Genomic DNA, 22,962 nt, shown 5'->3' with positions numbered 1-22,962 from the left:
CAAGATTGTCCAAGGGACCACAGACCCAGGCTGAAGTGTCATGGTTGCACTGTGAATCTTTTTTGCACAACAGCTATGAAGAAAGGAATTGTGAAGGTATAGGAGAAGCCTGATACCAAGTTTCTTGGATTAGTAACCCTGAAGGCAAAGGACTGACGTGTTAGGTAACTGAGCCTTAATCCCTAATGCAGGCTATTTATGAGAAACTGAAAGATTTCTGAGTAAATTTATGCTGAGGTCAGTCCTCCATATCCTTTTACATGGTAGAGATATCTGGAGGGCTTTTGAAATTAGGGGGATAGTGTGGTTATCTATAAAACTAATTTATCTGTGTACTCATCCTACTGTTAATTGTATAATTGAGGGGATATTTAATAATTTACTTTATTTTGTTCAGATTTAAAATAATTAAAATGATGCCAAAGCTCTAGATGCCCTAACACATCATTAACAATGCAGTAAAACCCCAGCAGCATTAATCATTTCAACAGGAACTCAGCCAGCCAGCCAGCCACATACTGAAACTCCTTTCCACCCCTTAATTGTTCTGGGAATCATTTCCTCATTCCTCTCCAAAAATCCTATCAAACACATTTCTTTTGCAGCATGCTCAAAAGGCCTCCAGATTCAGGTTATTTAGGACTAAGCAGGGGAACAGTTTCCAGAGTCATGAAGTTCTGACAGAGAATGCTGTGCCAGCTCTCCCTCTCTTTTATTGTGAGGGGATCCAGCTTGGGTATCTCCCATGACTGCAGCTGGAAGTGGGAGAGAGGCAATCCCTCAGATAGGCCAGTCCCAACTCTTTTATAGGCGTACAAATCATAAGAAACACCTTAAACTCCAGTCAGAGACCAGTGAGGCTTCAGTATAGATCTTGGAGCCAATTGAGTACAAAGCTAACTTATCTGCATACAAATGTGCAGTGCAGAATTTTGGGGTGTAAATGTGGGTATCCCTATTCCTCAAACGTTTAATATTAGTCACTTTGTATGTAATATGTTGTATATTAAATAAGTATGGTTCACTGCATAATTTTAATGGACTCCGTCTGGCACGCAGAGGTTAATACACAGCACTACAAATGGATGTGTGTGTATATAAAGTTGTAGACATCTTTGTTAGCATATATTGTATTCTCTAAGAAACAGTATATAATAATCTAGACTGTGGTAGTGCACTGCTTACCTTCAGTAACAACCCAAAACAGGTTCAAATGTAATTGGATTGTAAATATCTCTCTGCTCAAGAATTGAATTCTGAAAATAATAAACTTGAATAATTGTAGAGTTCTCCAGACCCAGCAAAAATACAATTTTTGAAGTAGTTTTAAGTCTGTGTGGGAGTTTTAAAGGCAATAAATGGTACATTTTCATTTCTGGAAATGTTGTAAAAAGTACTTTTGTCTGGATCACAGACAATTTACAATATAAGCAAAGAGCTCAATGAAAGTTATTTTATTGCAGAGTAAAATGAGTACATAGATGGAAAAACCTTAAATTATTCAAAGTTCTAAAATTGAAATTTACTTGTTTTTTCCTAGCTAAATCATTTTTCTTTACACCACGTCTCATGAAAAACTAACTTTAAAATGAAACATCAGACTCCTATGTTCTGCTGTGAACTTGCTTCAGTACTCTCTTGCACAATTAAAAATGGCCTTTCAAAAGTAAAAAATGTTATGAAAAACTTTCATATAGGAATAGTTTTTTATTTTGGGGGAGAGGGGTTTTTGCAATTGAAAAATGTGAATTGTGTTCTTTTGTTCCCCCCTTCCAGTTTTTTCTTTCTTTTTTTTTTTTTTAATTCCTTTCTATCACTAAATTCAATAGATGGAGTGCTGTGTAGTATTTTTTCCTTTTTTTTTTCTTTTTTCCATTCTGTAACTTTTCAGCATTTGCTCAACTTTTGAAAAAGTGAGAATGGAAAATGGAAAAATGAAGCTTTGTAACTCTTCCAACTTTTCAAAAGTTACAGAGTGGCAAAGTATTGAAAAATTAGAGTCCCAGAGTTAGTTTCATTTTTCCTTTTTTCATCTTTGAAAAGTTGGAGAAGGTTTGAAAAGTCACAAAATAGCAAAAGAAAAAATGAAACGTGAAACAAAACTCCTGGACATCATTATTTTCTATTGTATTCATTGGCAAAAAGGTTTTTAAAAGGATGGAAGTGAAGGGAACTGAATCTCAAAAACTTAAAATTAAAAAAAAAAATGTTTCACTTAGAACCTGGCAAAATAGAAACAACAAAGTAAAATTCTTTCAATTTTTCAACCAACTTGGGTTCAGAAATCTCAAGTAAAGATGTTAGATTGTCTTGATATAAATATTGTCCCCCACAAAAATGGAAATCATTCTACCAAGGATTTTCTGATCACAGAGAGTTGTTATCACCATCAAAAATGCAAGAACCAGAATATTTCATAAACATCTGTGACGAAACTTTGAACCTAGGAACTTTTTTTCTGCATGTTATCACTTTAACTTTGTAACATTTGTGAAATATCTTTCAGTATCTGTAATGGGTGGCAAGCACCTTCTTTTGACCCATCCTGTGAACAAATGTTGGGGAACCTGTATGGAAATGCTGATTGATTCCTGTTCATTTACGGTACAGATGTCATCTTGCTACCTGCACCCTAGGTCTGAGCAGAAATGGTTGAAAAATGGAAAGACAGTTTTGCTTAGTTGTTTCTATTTTGCAGGGTTCAAAGTGAAACAATGATTTATTTTTCTGAAAATTTCAAGTTTTTGAGTTTCTGTTCCCCCCACGCCACTCTTTTTTAACCTTTTTGTCACTGAACACATTATAAAATGATGTCCAGGAGTTCTGTTTCATGTGTCATTTTTTCTTTTATTCTTATTTTTTCTTTTCCTAGGTATACTAGAGGTGGGTGTGGCTATCAGGGTAGAGGGTCTTGGGACAGAGGTTCTGGATGGAAAACCTAGAATCAGCCTAGTGGAAATAGCTTAGGTTAAGCTTCATATTGTGCTATCACTCTTTTACCTCCTAAGAAAGGAACTGCTACAGGAAGAAGGGTGAGTTTGGGCACTAATCTTGCATATGTGTGTTCTGTGCTAGACTGAGGTAAGGACTCATTCCATTCACAATATTAGTAAAACACTATTTGTGAATTGGAGAGGGGTCAGTCTTCTATGGCTACCAAAACAGGGGTAAAGTCCATAATTCTGCCTCATCTAGACATCAGAAATAACATTAGAGAGACATTAAGCATGTACAGTGTCCGTCCAAGACCGTGGGGGAATGGACTGACTGGTGAGACTATATAGAACACACAGTCCAGTTAAGAGATCTTCCATAGGGGTGCAGAACTTCTTGGAATGGAGAAACTTCTGGTGATTTGGAAAGTGAAGGACATGGCCTTCCAAGCAACCCCAGACAGTCTGACCACCCTGAATGCATCTGGTACCCACCACTTTCTTTCCCCTATGGCAACTACGTGAAAGGTGCTGTGTGTCTGCTTTCCCAGTCCATGGGTAGAAAAAGACTGGGATCACAGACAGCTGTGCAGGGAGGGGAGAGTACAGGATATCACGTATGTTGTGGATGGGTCTGGTGCAGAACTGGCATGTGTGTGCAGGCTAGGGGTTAACATATCCAATACTGCTGCTTAAGTCATGGCGAGGATTTTGTCCTGTATGCTGCTTCCTTCTCCCATGGTGGCTGTGTTCCATGTTGTACCTCAGAACCTTAAACTTAAACAAAAATGCTCAGTGTGCCTGATACAATCATAGTGAAATTAGCCCTTGTTCATTTCAAATAATGGCTTCTTTTGCATTCCACTTTGGCTTGTACAGTACCCATGGTGAAGCTGCATTTTGGCAAGCCTGTTTGCTTTGTAAACTGTAGTGATCCCAGCAGCAATTCGCTTTGCTGTAGTTTACAGTATAAACACCATGAAATTATTACCTAGCAAATGACTAACTGATTTACAGTACTTTATTCTTGGAAATGGCAATAACACTTAATCCTCTCCTTTCCCGTTTTTGGACTTAGGGCTTTTGGCAGCTGCCTTGGCACCAGGTAACACCCTCGCATAATATGCCACTGAAAGTTACAGAATCAGTATCTTTTCAGTAAATAATTGTAATAATTGCATGACTTCTCTGTCCCATTTAAATCCCTTCCATATTTCCCTGCCACAGCAAGTTCATTATTCATTCTTCACACCGTTTCTTTATTGATCATAGGATTTAAACTTTTTCACAACCAAAAATGAATGGTGTAATGAAAAGTTAAAAGAAAAGGGTTAGGACATCAGACATATATGTATTACTCTTGAGGGCATTCTACCACCCAAAAAAAAAAAATTCTGTGCACAATATTTTAAAATTCTGCAAATTTTATTTGTGTACTAAATGTGGAGGCTCCAGCATGGCATTGGGGAGCACAGGCCACTGGCTGCACAGAGGTGGGAGATCACTCTGCAGCTCCCCCTGGGAAATGGACTCAGCAGTAAGGCTGGACTCAACCCTGACATAGGGCAGGGACCGGGCTTGCCCCAGAAATACCCCAGGTCCCTGCCCCCTCTGTGCCAGGTGCACCAGGTATGGCCAGGCAGGCTCAGCCCAGCAGGATCTAAGTGTGGAGGAACTTCGTGTGGGGGGATCCTGGTGTGGGTTGAGAGGGTTATGTGGGGGGGCAATCTGGGTGCAGGCAGCTAAGTGGGGGACCTGGGGGCAGGGGGGATCTGGATGCACAAGGGTTTGTTGTGGGGTTCTGGGTGCATCAGTAATGGGATGCTGTAGGGGGGCCCAGGTTAAAGTGGTTGCAACTCAGCGGGGGTAGGTTGGGGGGGGTGGGGATAGAGCTTGGCAGGGGGGTCTGGGTGTGGTGGATTCAGTGGGGGGTCCAAATGCTGGGGGGAGTGGGGGCTCAGTGGGGTGGGGCTCCAGGTGCACCTGGTTGGGGCTCAGTGGGATGGGGATCCGGGTGCATATGACTTGTCAGCATGGTCCGTGTGTGGGGGAGGGATTCTAGGTGTGGGGGCATGAGGATCTGAGTATGAGGGTTGGTCGAAAGAGGGAGCAGCTTCCCGTACAGTGATCCCTCCCCCTGCAGCTGAGGAGTGATGGAGGCAAGAAGCCAGGGAGTAGTGAGCTTGCAAAGCTTCCTGCAGCATGGGGAGAAATCTGGGGATGTCTGACCTGGCCCTAGATGCTGTGCAGGGAAAGAGGAAGTCCTGTCCTCCCCAGCCCAGCTGGGACTAGGAACTTAGCCCAGCACAGGGTAGAAGCCACCAGCTGGGTCTTCCACAGTCCTGCCCCCTTCCCCACAGTGATTTATCTCTCTGCCGGCTGCCCTTGGCACCCAAAATATACTCCTGGGGAGAGTCACATGACCGCTCTTGTGGCTTCCTTTGCTTCCCTGTCAGAAAGTCATTTTTCTGCAGGGAAACAAAGAAATCTGTAAGGGACATGAACTCTGCGCATGCGCAGTGGCATAGAATTCCCCCAGGAGCAGTATATATATCCTTCAGAAGATAATACAACATTCAGTGTTATCAGAGGAAGATGCTTGCATTTTATGAAGTTGGAATGGAGAAAGAGGCTTATGGATACTGTTGGTAGTAGTAAGAGACTAGGGAAAGGGGCAGATAAGCAGAATGGAGATGGAAAAAGGTTGGACCATATTTTTAATTTTTTCATGATTTCTTTTGGAATGTCTTTTGGAGTGTTTTACAGGTGAGGCATCAACATAGCTATATTAACAGGGAATGTGCAATTTATCAAGGCAAATTTAAATAAATTGCAATATCCAGACCTGCCAAATTAAAATATAAAGGTTAATGGACTTCATTAAATGTTTTTCACAATGCTGTTGTCTGGATAAGTGGTATAACTAAGGTAGTATGGTCTTCGTAACACTTGCAGTGAATATCAGATTTTATAAAATGGGTCTGTCTTTTCTGTTCTGCATAATCAAAGTGTTCTGTCTTTATAGTCCAGTCAATGCCTCCTTCACTCCATTAAAATAATTTTTAATTTAATGTTTGCATTGAGGGAATCTGTCTCAATATTGACATGTACCAGTGGATGAAAAGTTGGAGGAAAGTCTCTGGGATTGGATGCCAGCGATCAGTGACTATGCGGCAAGAAGTTGATGTTCAGAAGGCAGTGTTCTCTCTCTCTCTCTCTCTCTAAGATCAGGCCTGAAAATCGACTGTATAAACAAGCTGGAAAATGTATGCCTTCAAAAACTGTGAGCGCTCTCTGTGTAGTAATAGAGCTGTTTTGCATCCTTCAACTTAATAATAGGGCTTGTCCTGCCAGCTGTTATTTCACATTTTTCCCTCCTTTGATTTTGTCATGAGCAGCATTTGATGTGTGAACAAACAATTCATAAATACCTGTGCATGGTGCTGCAAAGTTAAGCTTTATTTACTGAACAAGTTATAACCCATGTCCTCTTCAGTCAAAACAAGAAGAATAGACGTCAGACAAATACATGTAGCAGCAGTTTGCTCTCAGGCTATATACAAGCATTACAATTAATCACAGCAGAGCCAGCTTTTTATAGCATCATGCTTTCCAGTGTCCACGCTTAAACAAAACTGCTCACACAAGCCAACCCTTGATTTTTGGATCAAGGAGATTTCTTTGTTTCCTGTCTTCAACATCTCTACTGCTTTGAAAGCCAGGTGGATACTTTAAGCCTATTGTTGTGTTTCTCTATACTTTTATTTTTGAAGCCAAGTATATGATATCCCACCGCTCAGTGCTTCTGCCCTCAAAAATCAAACTTTTGTCTTAATGGAATTTCATGACCTTCCATAATTTTGGGGGGCATGAAACTGTGTCCCATATTTCAGTTCTTCACAGGTGTGGTTTAACTGTTTTCGCAGTATCATTGCACGAAAGCTAAGATATGTCACTGTAACTCATGATTGGAAATGGGAATATCAATTTGCATATATGAAGGATCTAGCTATTAGTGCAGCCAAGCACTGCAAAACCTGGCAGCTCTTTGAAAGTACCCGTTAGGCTGAGGTTGAGAAAATTATTTTACACCAGTGTTTCTTTTCTAGTATTTTTTAAAAGTAGGCCACAAAGGAAGATTGGAGAAGAGAATGCATTTTTGTATTAGAAGCAAATTAGGAGAAAGGTAGTTATGTGGACAAATAAGCCAATGGTCATATGATTCTTTAAATTATATAGCTTGATTTTTTTATGATACAATAAATCAACAGCCTGTAATATTCTGCCATGAAGAAAGATGATGGTGTAGACAGTGAATCTTATGTAGAGAGAGCCCAATAAATTCATGCAGTACACCTTCACCTCCTAATTGTCTTTCTTTTTTCATAAGACCAAATGCTACTTCAAAAGAAGGGCAGCTAATGTATTTTAACACAATACATCAAATCATTTTATTATCTTTAATTTTTAAAAAATTATTGAATAATATAGCAATAGTGAAAGGTGCAGGATTGTAGCTGTGGGAGCTGAAATCTTTTAATTATCTACAAAACAGATATAGCACAGCAGTGGCATTGCAAACTTCCCTATGTAACACTATCAGCATTCCTCAATCCTGACTACATTGAGGATCATATTGTTTTTATTTGCATCCAGACAAAATATTATTCTAGCCCTCCAGACTGTAACAAATAACCTGTATTGATTTATTTTTCAGTTCACCTTTAAAATGATGGCTTAGTTTTTCCATTGATGGTTCTCTGTTTCAGTGCTAAGGATCTTGTTGTTAAAGTAGTGAAAGCTTGTGCTGGCTGCTGCTAGTAGGAAAAACATTGACGTGACATTTTGTAATGCATTTGTATATGAACAAACATCACATAATTACACTATGCATAGTCTTTAAAGGAACTTTGGTCATCATTTTCTGTGGGATTGTGACAGGGTGTACTCACCCGACACTGGACAGGGGTTAACTCTTCCTGGGTGGCTGAGGAAGCCATGCCCCCATGGTCCTACTGGGCATGCTCCAGGTGCAGTGGCAGTATAAAGACAGACAGCCCAGTTCAGTTGGGGCTGATCACCAGAGGGGAAGGATATAGCATACAGGGCCTCGCTGGGGAGCAGCTACCAATCCACCCCGCAGAAGCCCAAAACTCTGAGGCCCTGGCTGACGCCCAGGCACCCACTGATACTCAAGAGGGGTTGGAGACGCCAGGAACAGTCCCTGCCGAGCAACCTGAAGATGCCCCAACTACTTCCACCAGAACCACAGTAGGAAGTAGCCTGGGGGGGACTAGCCATAGTCCTAGACATAAGCAGCGTGTTGCAGTTGGATCCCTGCTGACCTCCTTGGTGGAACCCTCTGCCACTACGAGGGCGCTGGGCTGGGACCCGGTGGAGTAGGGAGGACCCAGGTCCGCCTACCCTAGGCTGCCACCCTCCCCCTGGGGGTTGCCCACTACCCTGTGAATCAGGGACCCCTCATTGGCTCTGGCCATTAGGCCTGCTTACTCTGCCATCCAGGGACTCCTCATGGACTCTGGCCGCTAGGCCTACCAACCCAGCAGCCCAGGGATTCCTGATGAACTCTGGCCACTAGGTCTGCCTACCCTGTGAACCAGGGAACCACTATTGACTCCAGCCACTAGGCCTCGAGACCCTGTGAATCAGAGACCCCCTATAAACTCAGACCGCTAAGCCTTGACCCTGCGAACCAGAGATTCTCCACTGACTCTGAATATTAGGCCTTATTGCTAATCTTATCAGTGTAGGTCCATCAGGCGTCCTACTCTGAAGAAACAGGTGCTCGAGTGGTGGGGTGTACTCACCCCGCACTGGATGGGGATCCCCACCCCATCACAGGGATGATTGGGAAAAGAAATTTATGGGAAAATTGGCTCTTAGATGCTGTCAGCATATTTTACTTTGGTTTGTGTAATCTAAATGTATAAATTCTATCTGTAAGGAACCTAGTGCCATCTTTTATCATTTATGGAATAAAGTACATTATTTTTTCATATATAGGTAATCACTTTGTGTGTCAAATGAGAACTAAATCCTTCTCACTCAAATAAGTGTATAAATTTCTATAAATGGGTATTTTCTACTCCTCTCTGCTTCTTTTTCTCTCTTCACATAATGCTGACTGGACTGGTTGCATGGAAATGTCTTTCCTCTTTCCCACAAGTGATCTATGTTGCTTCATCCTCTGTCACCTATGGAAAGTGCATTTGAGGTGGTAATTTGCTTTGTCTTCAAACTGATTTTTATCATTATTATTCCTCAGCCAACAAGTTAGCCATGGAAAACCTTTACATGGCTTAAGAGGCTGAGACTACCTCTTCTCCACAACACATCCATCTATTATTATTATTATATTAATTATTTGTATTATTGTATTACCTAGAAGCTCTGGTCATGGATCAGGACACCATTGTGCTAGGTGCTGTACAAAAACAGAACAAAAAGACAGCCTCGATCCCAAAGAGCTTATTCTCTAAGGTTAAGCCAAGAGACAACAGATGTATACAGACAGACTGACTTGGTACTATAAGGAAACAATATAGTCAGTATGGTAAGGCAAAGCAACACACTTGGAAAATGATCTTTGCATCAGTATACCAAATGGATATCAATAGGGCAAGACTGCATATCTTCAGGCCAGCAAAAGGGATATTACAATAATTGAGGCATGATATTTATGACAGTTTGGACTACAGTTCTCGTGGATGGATAGGAAAGGCAGAAAGAATGGATGTTATGTAGAATGTGTCAATGTTATGCAAAAAGAATTTACAAGACTTGGAAATAGCCTGGATATGAGGACCTAGAGCAGTGGTTCCCAAACTTTAACAGCCTGTGAACCCTTCACTAAATTGTGAAATCTCGTGAACCCCCTCCTAAAAATGAATATTTCCAGGGTTTTAAGTTTAAATTTCCTCCGCACTCTGTGAGGCTCCTGTTGCTGGACCCCATTCACTGCCCTGGTCAACTGAGCTCCACTGAGCTTGGGCTGCAGGTCCCACTGACTGCTGGGGCTCAGGCTGCCAGCCCCAACTGCCCAGCGCCATTCTCCCTGGGGCTCAGGCTGCCATCCCACATGGAGCCCTGGGGCTCAGGTGGGTAGCTCCCCCGCTGACTATGGTAGTTGACCTTTTAGAAACATGACATGTACAATTCCCTGGGCTACTTCTCACACAGCAGCCCTCACTTCCTCAAGCTCCACTTCACCTTACCTCACAACCTCCTTCCTTGTGCCTGATATGGTGTGTACTACTCAGTCTCTCCAACAGCACAACTTCCTCCCACAGCTCCTGACATGCCCACCCACCTGACTGGCTGAGAGGCTTTTAACTAGTTTCAGCCAGCCCTGATTGGCTTCAGGTGTCCCAATCAACCTAGCATTCTCCCTGCCTTCTGGAAAGTTCTTAATTGGCCCCAGGTGTCTTAATTAACCTGGAGCAGCTGCCATTTCACTTATCCTGGTACCAGGCATTTGTTTAGCCTGGAGGTAATATATCTATCTCCCACTACTTTTCTGTAGCCATCTGGCCTTGCCCCTTCACAGTCTATACTGTAAAAAAAAATAGTACCAAACAAAAAACCCACAGCAGTGAGCCAGAGAGCCTGGGTCCATAGACCAGCTCATGCTACAGTGCTAAAAACAGTAATGTGGAGGTTCCTGCTCCGGCTCTGAAACCTGGTGTTGGGGGTCGTGTCTCAGAACCAAAGCTCCAGCCTGGTGGGAACAACTAAACCACTATTTTTAGTGGTGTAGTGCAAGTCTGAGTCTGCAGACCCAGGCTGTGGGGCATGGTGCTGCAGGTTTGTTTGTTTTCCAGTGTAGACGTACCCAATGAGAACCTGCTTCTCATCAGCAACTCCCAACACCCACTCCCCGCTCCCTCAAGAATGGCACTTTTATCCCCCCCAGGAGCCCTTTGTCTTAGACTCCCAGGCTTTTTGGTTTTCTTACGTTTACAAACTGAGATCACCCCATGACAAACTGGTCCCTTGATCTCCATAGCGGGTTGGATATAGGACATTAAAGTGAATAGGTCAAATATTCTCCCTGAAGTGTGAGTAACTGGGTTGCTATTTGAATCTGTTGTCCTTTATTCTGCATATTTGCAGCTGGCCCCTACCTGAATTAACCCTTTGTATTCATACAGTAAACAGCCTCCCCCCTTACAACAGTCAAATGGTTAGAATATATGATATTCATACATTATTTAGGATGGCCCGATGTCCCACTCTTATAGGGAGAGTCCTATTATTCGGGGCTGTGTCTTATATAAATGCCTATTATCCTCCACTCCTTCCCGATTTTCATACTTGCTGTCTGGTCACCCTAAGGTTATTACAGAGTAGCTCCAAATCCATCATAAATATTTTCTAGTGCTCTGGCCAGTTCATTTCTTAAATGTCTCAAGCAATGTTGTTTTAAAGCTTGTGATCTTTCTTACTGCCTCCCCTTCCTCCATCATGTTTTGTGGCTTCCTCACCTCTCTTCACCTTATCCAGAGAGGTTTCTGAGTTCCAATCCTTCTATAGTCCCAAAATGCGTCTGGCACTCCCTTCTCACACATCAAAGGGAAGCTACAGTCCTAGTTTTTAAAATCCTGTAAGTAATTTCATGCACTGCAAAGTGAATTCTGCTGAATAACTGAGATCACATAAAAGGACAGGACTGTACCTCACAGGCTGGGAATCTCTGATTTGGGGGGAGAAAATAATAATAATAATTACTATAATATCAATTTTGTTGTTAATATTTTGCCACAGGAACTCTGCAAACACTGTAAGAAACTATAGAAAACACTAAGATAGGCACATGTCTGCTACTAATTTTTAACTTTAGGAGTACTTGTGGCACCTTAGAGACTAACCAATTTATTTGAGCATAAGCTTTCGTGAGCTACAGCTCACTTCATGGGATGCATTACTCTGTTACTCTGAAACCTGATTTTTAACTTTGTATTTACTGACATTGATTCCTATTACCATAGCCTTTCTGTTACAGCAGATTATATCAGTCGTTTTTTTGTTGAGTTCCCTCTCCCCTCCCCCTCCCCCCCCCGCCCCAATAGCAAGAGGAATAATGTTCCTGGCACAGTTACCTTATAAGCAGCAAGGCATGCAGATTAATCTGTCACTTTAGTTCTTCATACTTATTCATGTTTCATTTAATGTTACATACACTTTACCTTTTGATTACTTAATTCTTCATATTGAATGACTCACATCCATCTGACTCTTTCTGAAGTCACAATATCTCTGCATGGACTCAGCGATCATTGTAATTTTTGTGCAGCTTTCTAAAAAAAGTGTGCGTCCTTTTGTTTAGATAGAAAATCTAGCAGTATTCTTCCAATTATTTTTCATTGTTGATTTCTTGTCAGCTGTTGCGCTTTACTGGTATGTTCTAAAGATAAACAGGTGCTAGAAGTATTTCTGAAAAAGCTCTGCAAAAAATTCTTTAATCATGGATGTTTACAAAGTGATTTGTCCTTCAAATTATTATCCCATTTTATGGTACTATGATTTAGGTGATCAGTACAATTAACATGTCAGTAGGATGCAGTTTTATCACTGGCACTGATAGAGTTAATTAAAATAGATTAATGCTGCCTTAGTTTAGTGACATTGAAATTTAGATTTCCCAATTAAAAGCCCCAAAATATTGGTAGGGTCATCAGTTTGATACACAAAGTGTTGAGTAGGCAGAGGAAGGGGTTAGTTAGATTTGAGTATCGTTGGTAATTTTTAACCTTCAGGACTCCTGTTACAGTTTAAATATTTTCATAGTTATGTGATGGCAAATAACCATATTTGCATGCCTTTTTTTTTCCTGCTGAAGGTTGAATTGTTTGAGGAATTTCTTTCATCAGCTGGGATCAGTTTAGATTTTATTTTGCCAAACCTGTACAAAATATGTGCTAGTCTGTGTTATAAAATGAAACCAGTACAGGTCCAAAGTCATAGTGATTGATTTAGCTTTTTATTTTCCACTTGTCTTAGACCTCATCAGCCTCTTATAAAATGACTTGATTATGATTCTAAACAAATTCTGCTCATCTTGCTGGTTGTCAAATCCAGATAATCTCAGGATGGAAATCTGCCATGTTACAAATTAATACTCTTGTTATGCAGCTAGCATTTTCACAGTTGCACAAATGTGTGCAGGAACTTCAGTCTCCTTAGATTTATTAAATGTTTGCTAACACGTTACAAAGGTGACATCGTTTATTCACATAGTTAATTGCATATGTCAAGGTTCCTCCCCCACTCTGAACTCTAGGGTACAGATGTGGGGACCTGCATGAAAAACCTCCTAAGCTTATCTTTACCAGCTTAGGTCAAAACTTCCCCAAGGTACAAAATATTACCCCCGTTATCCTTGGAATGGCCGCTACCACCACCAAACTAATACTGGTTACTGGGGAAGAGCTGTTTGGACGCGTCCTTCCCCCCAAAATACTTCCCAAAACCTTGCACCCTACTTCCTGGACAAGGTTTGGTAAAAAGCCTCACCAATTTGCATAGGTGACCACAGACCCAGACCCTTGGATCTGAGAACAATGAAAAAGCATTCAGTGTTTTACAAGAAGACTTTTAATAAAAAATAGAAGTAAATAGAAATAAAGAAATCCCCCCTGTAAAATCAGGATGGTAGATATCTTACAGGGTAATTAGATTCAAAAACATAGAGAACCCCTCTAGGCAAAACCTTAAGTTACAAAAAAGATACACAGACAGAAATAGTTATTCTATTCAGCACAATTCTTTTCTCAGCCATTTAAAGAAATCATAATCTAACACATACCTAGCTAGATTACTTACTAAAAGTTCTAAGGCTCCATTCCTGTTCTGTCCCTGGCCAAGACGACTACAGACAGACCCACAAACCCTTTGTTTCTCTCCCTCCTCCCAGCTTTTGAAAGTATCTTGTCTCCTCATTGGTCATTTTGGTCAGGTGCCAGCGAGGTTACCTTTAGCTTCTTAACCCTTTACAGGTGAGAGGAGCTTTCCCCTGGCCAGGAGGGATTTCAAAGGGGTTTACCCTTCCCTTTATATTTATGACACGCCCCCCAAATCTCAGCTAGGGTGAAACACTGGCTGGGATTTCTTCCTGGAGCTCTAGGAAAACAGAGTTAATAAGACACATGCATCTCTAAATATACTACCAAGTACATAAAGACTAACAATATTTTCCACATCTCAAGGACGATTTTAACCAGTTGATTCTGGGAAACTTTCACGGGAGAGTGCATCAGTCACTTTGTTAGAAGCTCCTGAGATGTGTTGGATGTCGAAATCAAAATCTTGGAGAGCTAAACTCCACCGAAGAAGTTTTCTGTTAGTTTCTTTGACGGTGTGAAGCCACTTTAGTGCAGCATGGTCGGTTTGCAGGTGGAAACGCCGTCCCCAAACATATGGGCGTAGCTTTTCCAGAGCGTAGACAATGGCATAACATTCTTTTTCAGTGACTGACCAGTTGCTTTCCCTCTCAGACAGTTTTTTGCTGAGAAACACTACAGGGTGGAATTCTTGATCAGGTCCTTTCTGCATTAAAACTGCTCCCACACCACGCTCGGATGCATCTGTGGTTACTAGGAACGGTTTGTCAAAGTCTGGGGCCCTTAGTACAGGGTCAGACATGAGTGTCGCTTTAAGCTTGTTAAAGGCCTTCTGACACCTTCCGGTCCACTGAACAGCATTTGGTTGTTTCTTTTTGGTTAGGTCTGTCAGTGGGGCAGCGATTTGGCTGTAGTGCGGTACAAATCGTCTGTAATAACCGGCCAAGCCTAAGAAGGATTGAACCTGTTTCTTTGACTTTGGGACAGGCCACTTTTGGATAGCATCCACTTTGGCCTGTAGGGGGCTGATAGTTCCTTGACCCACCTGGTGTCCAAGGTAAGTCACTCTGTTTAGGCCTATTTGACACTTCTTAGCCTTAACAGTTAGTCCTGCCTCCCTTATGCGCTCAAGGACTTTTTGTAGATGTTCCAGGTGGTCTGCCCAGGAATCCGAAAATATGGCCACATCGTCAAGGTAGGCGACTGCATATTCTCCTAATCCCGCTAGGAGACCATCTACAAGTCTTTGGAAAGTGGCGGGTGCATTTCGCAGCCCGAAAGGGAGTACATTAAATTCATACAGCCCGAGATGTGTGATGAAGGCTGACCTTTCCTTGGCAGATTCATCTAGCGGTACCTGCCAGTACCCCTTGGTTAAGTCCAAGGTAGAGATGAACTGGGCCCTTCCCAGTTTCTCTAATAGTTCATCTGTGCGTGGCATGGGATAGTTGTCTGGGCGAGTTACAGCATTTAGCTTACGGTAGTCCACGCAAAAACGTATTTCCCCATCTGGTTTGGGAACTAGAACCACTGGAGATGCCCATGCACTTTCAGAGGGGCGGATTACACCCATCTGTAACATATCCTGGATCTCCCGTTCTATAGCAGTTTTAGCTTGAGGAGACACCCGGTAAGGGTGGACCCTAATTGGGTGAGCATTACCTGTGTCAATGGAGTGGTATGCCCGTTCAGTCAGTCCTGGGGTGGCTGAGAACGTTGGCGCGTAGCTAGTGCACAGCTCCTGGATCTGCTGTCGCTGCATACGCCCAAGGGTCATGGAGAGGTTCACCTCTTCCACACCACCAGCACATTTCCCTTCGTAGTAAACACCTTCAGGCCACTCAGCGTCGTCTCCTCCCTGGGCTGTAAACTGACAAACCTTTAATTCTCTGGAATAAAAGGGCTTTAGAGAATTAATATGGTACACCTTAGGCTTTCGGTTGGAGGTGGGGAATGCTATGAGATAATTAACAGCTCCCAGGCGCTCCTGGACCACGAATGGCCCTTCCCACGATGCTTCCATTTTATGGGCCTGGAGCGCCTTTAAGACCATGACCTGGTCTCCTACTTTGAAGGAACGCTCTCTGGCATGTTTATCATACCAGGCTTTTTGCTCTTTTTGAGCATCCTGTAAGTTTTCTCTAGCAAGGGCTAAAGAGGTTCGGAGGGTGTTTTGTAGGTTGGTTACAAAGTCCAGAATGTTAGTTCCTGGAGAAGGTGTAAATCCCTCCCATTGCTGCTTCACCAACTGCAATGGCCCCTTAACCTCACGGCCATATACAAGTTCAAATGGGGAAAACCCTAAACTGGGATGTGGTACAGCTCTGTAGGCAAAGAGCAACTGCTGCAATACTAGGTCCCAATCATTGGAGTGCTCATTTACGAATTTACGTATCATGGCCCCCAAAGTTCCATTAAACTTCTCCACCATGCCATTTGTTTGATGATGGTAAGGAGTGGCAACCAAGTGATTTACCCCATGAGCTTCCCAAAGGTTTTTCATAGTTCCTGCCAGGAAATTAGTCCCTGCATCTGTGAGGATGTCGGAGGGCCAACCTACCCTGGCAAAAATGTCTGCTAGTGCCTGGCACACACTTTTAGCCCTGGTGTTGCTTAGAGCTACTGCTTCCGGCCATCGGGTGGCAAAATCCATGAAAGTCAGTATGTACTGCTTTCCTCTGGGTGTCTTTTTCGGAAAAGGACCCAGAATATCCACAGCTACTCGCTGAAATGGAACTTCAATGATGGGGAGTGGCTGGAGAGGAGCTTTGACCTGGTCTTGGGGTTTTCCCACTCTTTGGTACACCTCACAAGACTGGACATAGGTAGAAACATCCTTGCCCATTCCCTCCCAGTGGAATGACCCCCCCAAACGGTCTTTGGTCCTGTTCACCCCAGCATGGCCACTAGGGTGATCATGGGCTAAGCTCAAGAGCTTGGCCCGGTATTTAGTTGGAACTACCAACTGTCTCTGAGGATGCCAGTCTTCCTGGTGTCCCCCAGAAAGAGTTTCCTTGTATAAAAGTCCTCTTTCTACAACAAACCTGGATCGATTAGAAGATCTGAGAGGCGGTGGGTTGCTCCGTGCCGCCGTCCAAGCTCTCTGGAGGCTTTCATCTGCTTCCTGTTCGGTCTGGAACTGTTCCCTTGATCCTGGAGACATCAGTTCCTCATGGGATTGTGGACCTAGGCTTGGTCCCTCTGGAAGCGATATAGGGGATGGAGCTGTTTCTGTTGACTGTGAACCGCTCTCCGCTGGTGCACTATGTTGGGATTCAGGCTCCGGCTGAGCCTCTTGTGTAGGGTTATCGGCTGCTGCCAGTTCAGGTTCGGTGGGGCCCTCTGGTGTTGAGGTTGCAAGTACTGGATTCAGTGCTGACACGGGGTCTGGTGTTGGTTGTTCGGCTGGTTCCGGTTCTGGGACTGGTTCCGTCTGGGTCTCTGGGACTGGATCCACTACTGCTGTTGCAGACATTGGCCTGGGGTCCAGGTCCATCACCTCTGACTGGGTCCTGATAGAAGTTTCCGGAACAGAGCTAGGCCTCACGGCTTGTTTAGCCTGGTTGCGGGTGACCATTCCCACCCTCTTGGCCTGCTTCACATGATTGGCCAAGTCTTCCCCCAACAGCATGGGGATGGGATAATCATCATAGACTGCAAAAGTCCACATTCCTGACCAGCCCTTGTACTGGACAGGCAACTTGGCTGTAGGCAAATTGAAAGAGTTGGACTTGAAGGGTTGAATCGTCACTTGGATCTCTGGGTTGATTAAATTGGGGTCCACTAAGGAAGCATGGATAGCTGACACTTGTGCTCCGGTGTCCCTCCACGCGGTGACCTTCTTCCCGCCCACACTCACAGTTTCCCTCCGCTCCAAGGGTATCTGGGAGGTATCTGGGCCTGTGGACCTCTGGTGTGATTCCGGTGCAATGAACTGTAATCTGTTGGGGTTCTTGGGGCAGTTGGCCTTTACATGCCCCAGCTCGTTACACTTAAAACATCGTCCAGCTGACGGGTCACTGGGACGAGGAGGGTTGCTGGAGAATGGGGTGGTGGGACGATAAGGGGTCTGGAGGGTTCTTTGGGAGGTAGGTGGGGCTTTGGGCGGCCCCCGGTAATAGGGTGTGGTCTGGGGTGGTCCCTTCTGGTCTCCGCTCCAACTGCGACCAGTTTTCTTCTTCTCTGCCACCTCCACCCATCTGGCTCCAATCTCTCCTGCCTCGATTACAGTTTTGGGTTTCCCATCTAGGATGTATCTTTCTATTTCCTCAGGAACACCCTCTAAGAATTGTTCCATTTGCATTAGGAAGGGCAAATTTACTGGAGATTCAACACTTGCTCCTGATATCCAGGCATCCCAATGTTTCACAATGTGGTAGGCATGTCGGGTAAATGACATGTCTGGTTTCCACCTTAGGGCTCGGAACCTCCGACGAGACTGCTCGGGTGTTATCCCCATTCTGACTCTCGCCTTGGATTTAAACAGTTCATACTTGTTCATGTGTTCTTTAGGCATTTCAGCTGCCACCTCAGCTAAGGGTCCACTGAGCTGCGGCCTCAGCTCTACCATGTATTGGTCAGTAGAGATGTTGTACCCAAGGCAGGCCCTTTCGAAGTTTTCTAAGAAGGCCTCAGTATCATCACCTGCCTTGTAGGTGGGGAACTTTCTGGGATGGGAAGTGGTACCTGGAGAAGGATTGCTAGGGTTTGTTGGTATATTCTGCTGGGCCTTTATCCTCTCCACCTCCTCCACATGCTTCCTTGCCTCCATTTCCCTCTTGTGGGCAGCCTCCTGTACCTCCTCCTTCAGCCGCATGAGTTCTATCTGTCTTTCATGTTCCCTTTGTTTTTCCTCAGCCTGAAATTTGGCTAATTCCAGCTGTAGTCGAGCTGAGGATTTGGTCATTCTAACCTCTCTGTTTTTAACTAACTTTACACCCGAGGTTTAGAAATAAACAAACAAAACTTGGCTGTAATTTTTTGCTGTGCTGGAATAGAATACCTATTCTCTGATAGTGATTGTCAGCCTACAGAAAAAGACAATTCCCTTGTCTCTGCTCTGGGCCCAAATTAAAGCAAAAAACCTCGAACTACTTGGGAACCTGCTTACCCAGCCCAAAGAAAAAAAAAATTTCTTTTCAAACCTGTGCTCCTTGTAAAACAAAAAAAAAATCAAAATCCTAAAAAAAACCCTGCCACTTTTGTCTCCAGGCAAATGGGTAGAGCACACACCCCCTATTTACTTTTAGGAAGAAAAGAAAAAAAAACAAACCTCTGGGTTGGAAGACTGTGAATTTCCCTGCAGGAGTTAAGTACCCTGCCTCCAGGCAAATGAAACCTGCAATTCACAAGATAATCCCCTTTTGTCTCTGCTTGGCCACAAAGCAGAGAGAAACCAAGCTGCTTTCAGTTTCAAAGCTGCCTTCTGGACTTCCTAAAAATTCCTTTTTAAAATCTGTATTTCTAGTTCAAAAAATCTCAACTGGATCTCAAAATGATTTCAGGTTAATCCCACCACTGTGCCACCATGTTAAGGTTCCTCCCCCACTCTGAACTCTAGGGTACAGATGTGGGGACCTGCATGAAAAACCTCCTAAGCTTATCTTTACCAGCTTAGGTCAAAACTTCCCCAAGGTACAAAATATTACCCCCGTTATCCTTGGAATGGCCGCTACCACCACCAAACTAATACTGGTTACTGGGGAAGAGCTGTTTGGACGCGTCCTTCCCCCCAAAATACTTCCCAAAACCTTGCACCCTACTTCCTGGACAAGGTTTGGTAAAAAGCCTCACCAATTCGCCTAGGTGACTACAGACCCAGACCCTTGGATCTTAAGAACAATGAACAATCCTCCCAACACTTGCACTCCCCCTTTCCTGGGAAATGTTGGATAAAAAGCCTCACCAATTTGCATAGGTGACCACAGACCCAAACCCTTGGATCTGAGAACAATGAAAAAGCATTCAGTGTTTTACAAGAAGACTTTTAATAAAAAATAGAAGTAAATAGAAATAAAGAAATCCCCCCTGTAAAATCAGGATGGTAGATATCTTACAGGGTAATTAGATTCAAAAACATAGAGAACCCCTCTAGGCAAAACCTTAAGTTACAAAAAAGATACACAGACAGAAATAGTTATTCTATTCAGCACAATTCTTTTCTCAGCCATTTAAAGAAATCATAATCTAACACATACCTAGCTAGATTACTTACTAAAAGTTCTAAGGCTCCATTCCTGTTCTGTCCCTGGCCAAGACGACTACAGACAGACCCACAAACCCTTTGTTTCTCTCCCTCCTCCCAGCTTTTGAAAGTATCTTGTCTCCTCATTGGTCATTTTGGTCAGGTGCCAGCGAGGTTACCTTTAGCTTCTTAACCCTTTACAGGTGAGAGGAGCTTTCCCCTGGCCAGGAGGGATTTCAAAGGGGTTTACCCTTCCCTTTATATTTATGACAGCATAATTAGAATGTATACATAGTTCTGAGTTATGTGAAAGTTGAGTAAAGGGTTATGATGCTATGCTGATAGATTGATGTAGATGATGGAGCGGGTTAAAATATAAGCCTTAACCTTTGAAGATTTAGCTTCAGATCCTGATTACTGTAGGTCACAGGTGAAAATGAATTTGGTCACCCCCAAGTCCTTTGAGGACATTTTTCTACATAACAAATCCAATGTGCAATTTTTCATGATTTACAGTCCTGGTTTTAGAGAAACCCAGACTGTGGCAACATGAGTTTGCAGATCTGGGCTCATGTATGCTGGCAACACCAGACCTCATTCTTCATTGCCTTGCTCTTTGTGTAGTTACTTGTGCCTGTGCAAAGTGAGTGCTAAGTTATATGTAGAATACCACCATTCTGATTGTACTCCCTTGTAAATTACTACACAAGGGGTAAGGCAGTGGAGAACCAGGTTCAGTATGTGGACGCAGCTTGCCAAGCACCTTACTTGCACTGTGTGCTCCTCTAAAAAAATGTTAGTAGATGTTCTTTTTGGTAAGCACCACGCTCTCTTCCAAAATGTAAACACACACATCCACTGTCACCTAATATTGTTTCAGGAATGTTTGTAATACAAATAATTTAAAAAATTATATAATTTAAAAACAACCTTAACCTCAAGGAGGATATCTGAGCTGCCAGGTATCATGCAGTTGTACATGTCTATTGGAACAATAGGTGGACACAGTATTAAGGTAGTTAAGAAGAGGTTATGGGTCAAACAATGAGTTGTTCTCCCATCAGCATTTTTGGTCAGTATTCAGTTCCGTTGATGACAAAAGTTCAGTTTAAATAAGGCTGTTGGGAATTAATGCTATTCACTCAGCAAGCATTTACTTGTTTTGAAATGAGGAAACCAAATGACTCTCAGATGTATAGGGTCATATGTTCTGTATTTGTGGCAGAAAGTGTGGAGGGAATTATACAAATAGTAGAAATCTATGCAAGAAAGCAATAGCAGAAATAACAGCACACCATATTCTGGGATGCCTGGGGTAAGCTGTGTGTTGAATCCATCAATAAGTATGGTTGGTCAAATGTGCCTACACACCCAAAAGAACCAGATGAACATAACTTGTTGAGGAAGAGTCAACATGGTTTTAGTAAAGGGAAATTATGTCTCACCAATCTATTAGAATTCTCTGAGGGGTCAACAAGCATGTACACCAAGGGGATCCAGTGGGTATAGTGTACTTAGATTTTCAGAAAGCCTTTGACAAGGTCCCTCACCAAAGGCTCTTATGCAAAGTAAGCTGCCATGGGATAAGAGGGAAGGTGCTCTCATGGATTGGTAACTGGGTAAAAGATAGAAAACAGGGTAGGTATAAATGGTCAGTTTTCAGAATGGAGAGAGGTAAATAGTGCTATCCCCCAGGGATCTATTCTGGGACCAGTCCTATTCAACTTATTCATAAATGATCTGGAAAAAGGGGTAAACAGTGAGGTGGCAAAATTTGCAGATGATGCAAGCGGCAAAGAGTCCTGTGTCACCTTGTAGACTAACAGACGTATTGGAGCATGAGCTTTCGTGGGTGAACACCCACTTCGTCAGATGTATTCACCCACGAAAGCTCATGCTCCGATACATCTGTTGGTCTATAAGGTGCCACAGGACTCTTTGCCGCTTTTGCAGATTCAGACTAACACGGCTACCCCTCTGAAGCCAGATGATACATAATTACTAAAGATAGTTGAGTTTTGAACAATTGACTAGCTGGCTACAGCATGGAATGTTAATTCATATCACATGGCCATGGCGTGAATATTCAGGCAATTGGGTTAGGGGGACAATTGAGGATTGATTAGATACATTACCTCCACTGTGTATTTTTCTATATGTATGTTGAGAACGCTTTTTTCAAGTTGTAGAATATGTTTGTTCTAAACTGGGTTTTTCCTCTTTGGGTCAATAGTACCAGGATACAAATATGCAAGGAGTGGTGTACGAACTGAACAGCTACATAGAACAACGGTTGGATACAGGCGGAGACAACCAACTTCTCTTATATGAACTGAGCAGCATCATTAAAATAGGTAAGGAAGAGGATTTGATGCCCTTTATTTGAAGCCTTGTCTTGGTACTCTGTGCATTACTTAAGCTATTAAATAAATATTGTTATTACAGAATAACTGTACGTGCTTGGTACACCATCCTGCAACTGCATCCACGCCAAGTAGCCCTTGCCTTGGTATGGAGCCCCACTGATGTCAGTGGAACTACAGCTTGGGGCAAGGGTCCACCCAGCTATGAGTCCAGTTGCAGGATCAGGGCCCGCTGCAAAGCAAACCACTTGGTAGATTATTCTGGTTTTGGTGCTGCCTGACAGATTGCTTTGGAAAGTTGTGGAATTAGCTATCAGCAATATTATTGCAAATCTTGACTGCTCCTTTAACAAAAGTGAGGTGATTTGGATGTGTGTTTTCCTAGAAGATAAATTAAAACTCTATAGAGTTATAGCACTTTTTGATGTGATACAGGTGCCTCTTTGTGAAACAGAATATTGTCCAAGAATAAAAGTGAAACACGTTTCCGGTAAAAATGTAAAGCTTCCATCACCTCCCCTTGCCCCAAATTTTAACCAACGTGAGAACAGGCAGATTTGTATTGAAAGCATCTCTTCAGGCTTGTTTGCCTCACATACTTTGCAAATAGTTGTTTTACAACC

General features: G+C 43.0%; 1 protein-coding gene across 6 annotated transcripts in view; it reads left to right on the top strand.

Annotated features, from left to right (window-relative positions):
• The window catches only part of PDE10A (phosphodiesterase 10A), a 574,288-nt gene that overhangs the window by 457,441 nt on the left and 93,885 nt on the right, over positions 1 to 22,962 (top strand). For all 6 annotated transcript variants that reach the window (XM_073337886.1, XM_073337884.1, XM_073337888.1 and 3 more), the window contains one exon: positions 22,210 to 22,330. In XM_073337886.1, coding sequence (XP_073193987.1) covers positions 22,210 to 22,330 — 121 coding nt within the window. The remainder of the gene's footprint in view (positions 1 to 22,209; positions 22,331 to 22,962) is intronic.

This window comes from Lepidochelys kempii, chromosome 3 (assembly GCF_965140265.1).
Source record: "Lepidochelys kempii isolate rLepKem1 chromosome 3, rLepKem1.hap2, whole genome shotgun sequence".
Taxonomy (NCBI): domain Eukaryota; kingdom Metazoa; phylum Chordata; order Testudines; family Cheloniidae; genus Lepidochelys; species Lepidochelys kempii.
Note: the sequence above shows the minus strand (reverse complement) of the source record. Positions and strands in the feature narration are given on the sequence as shown.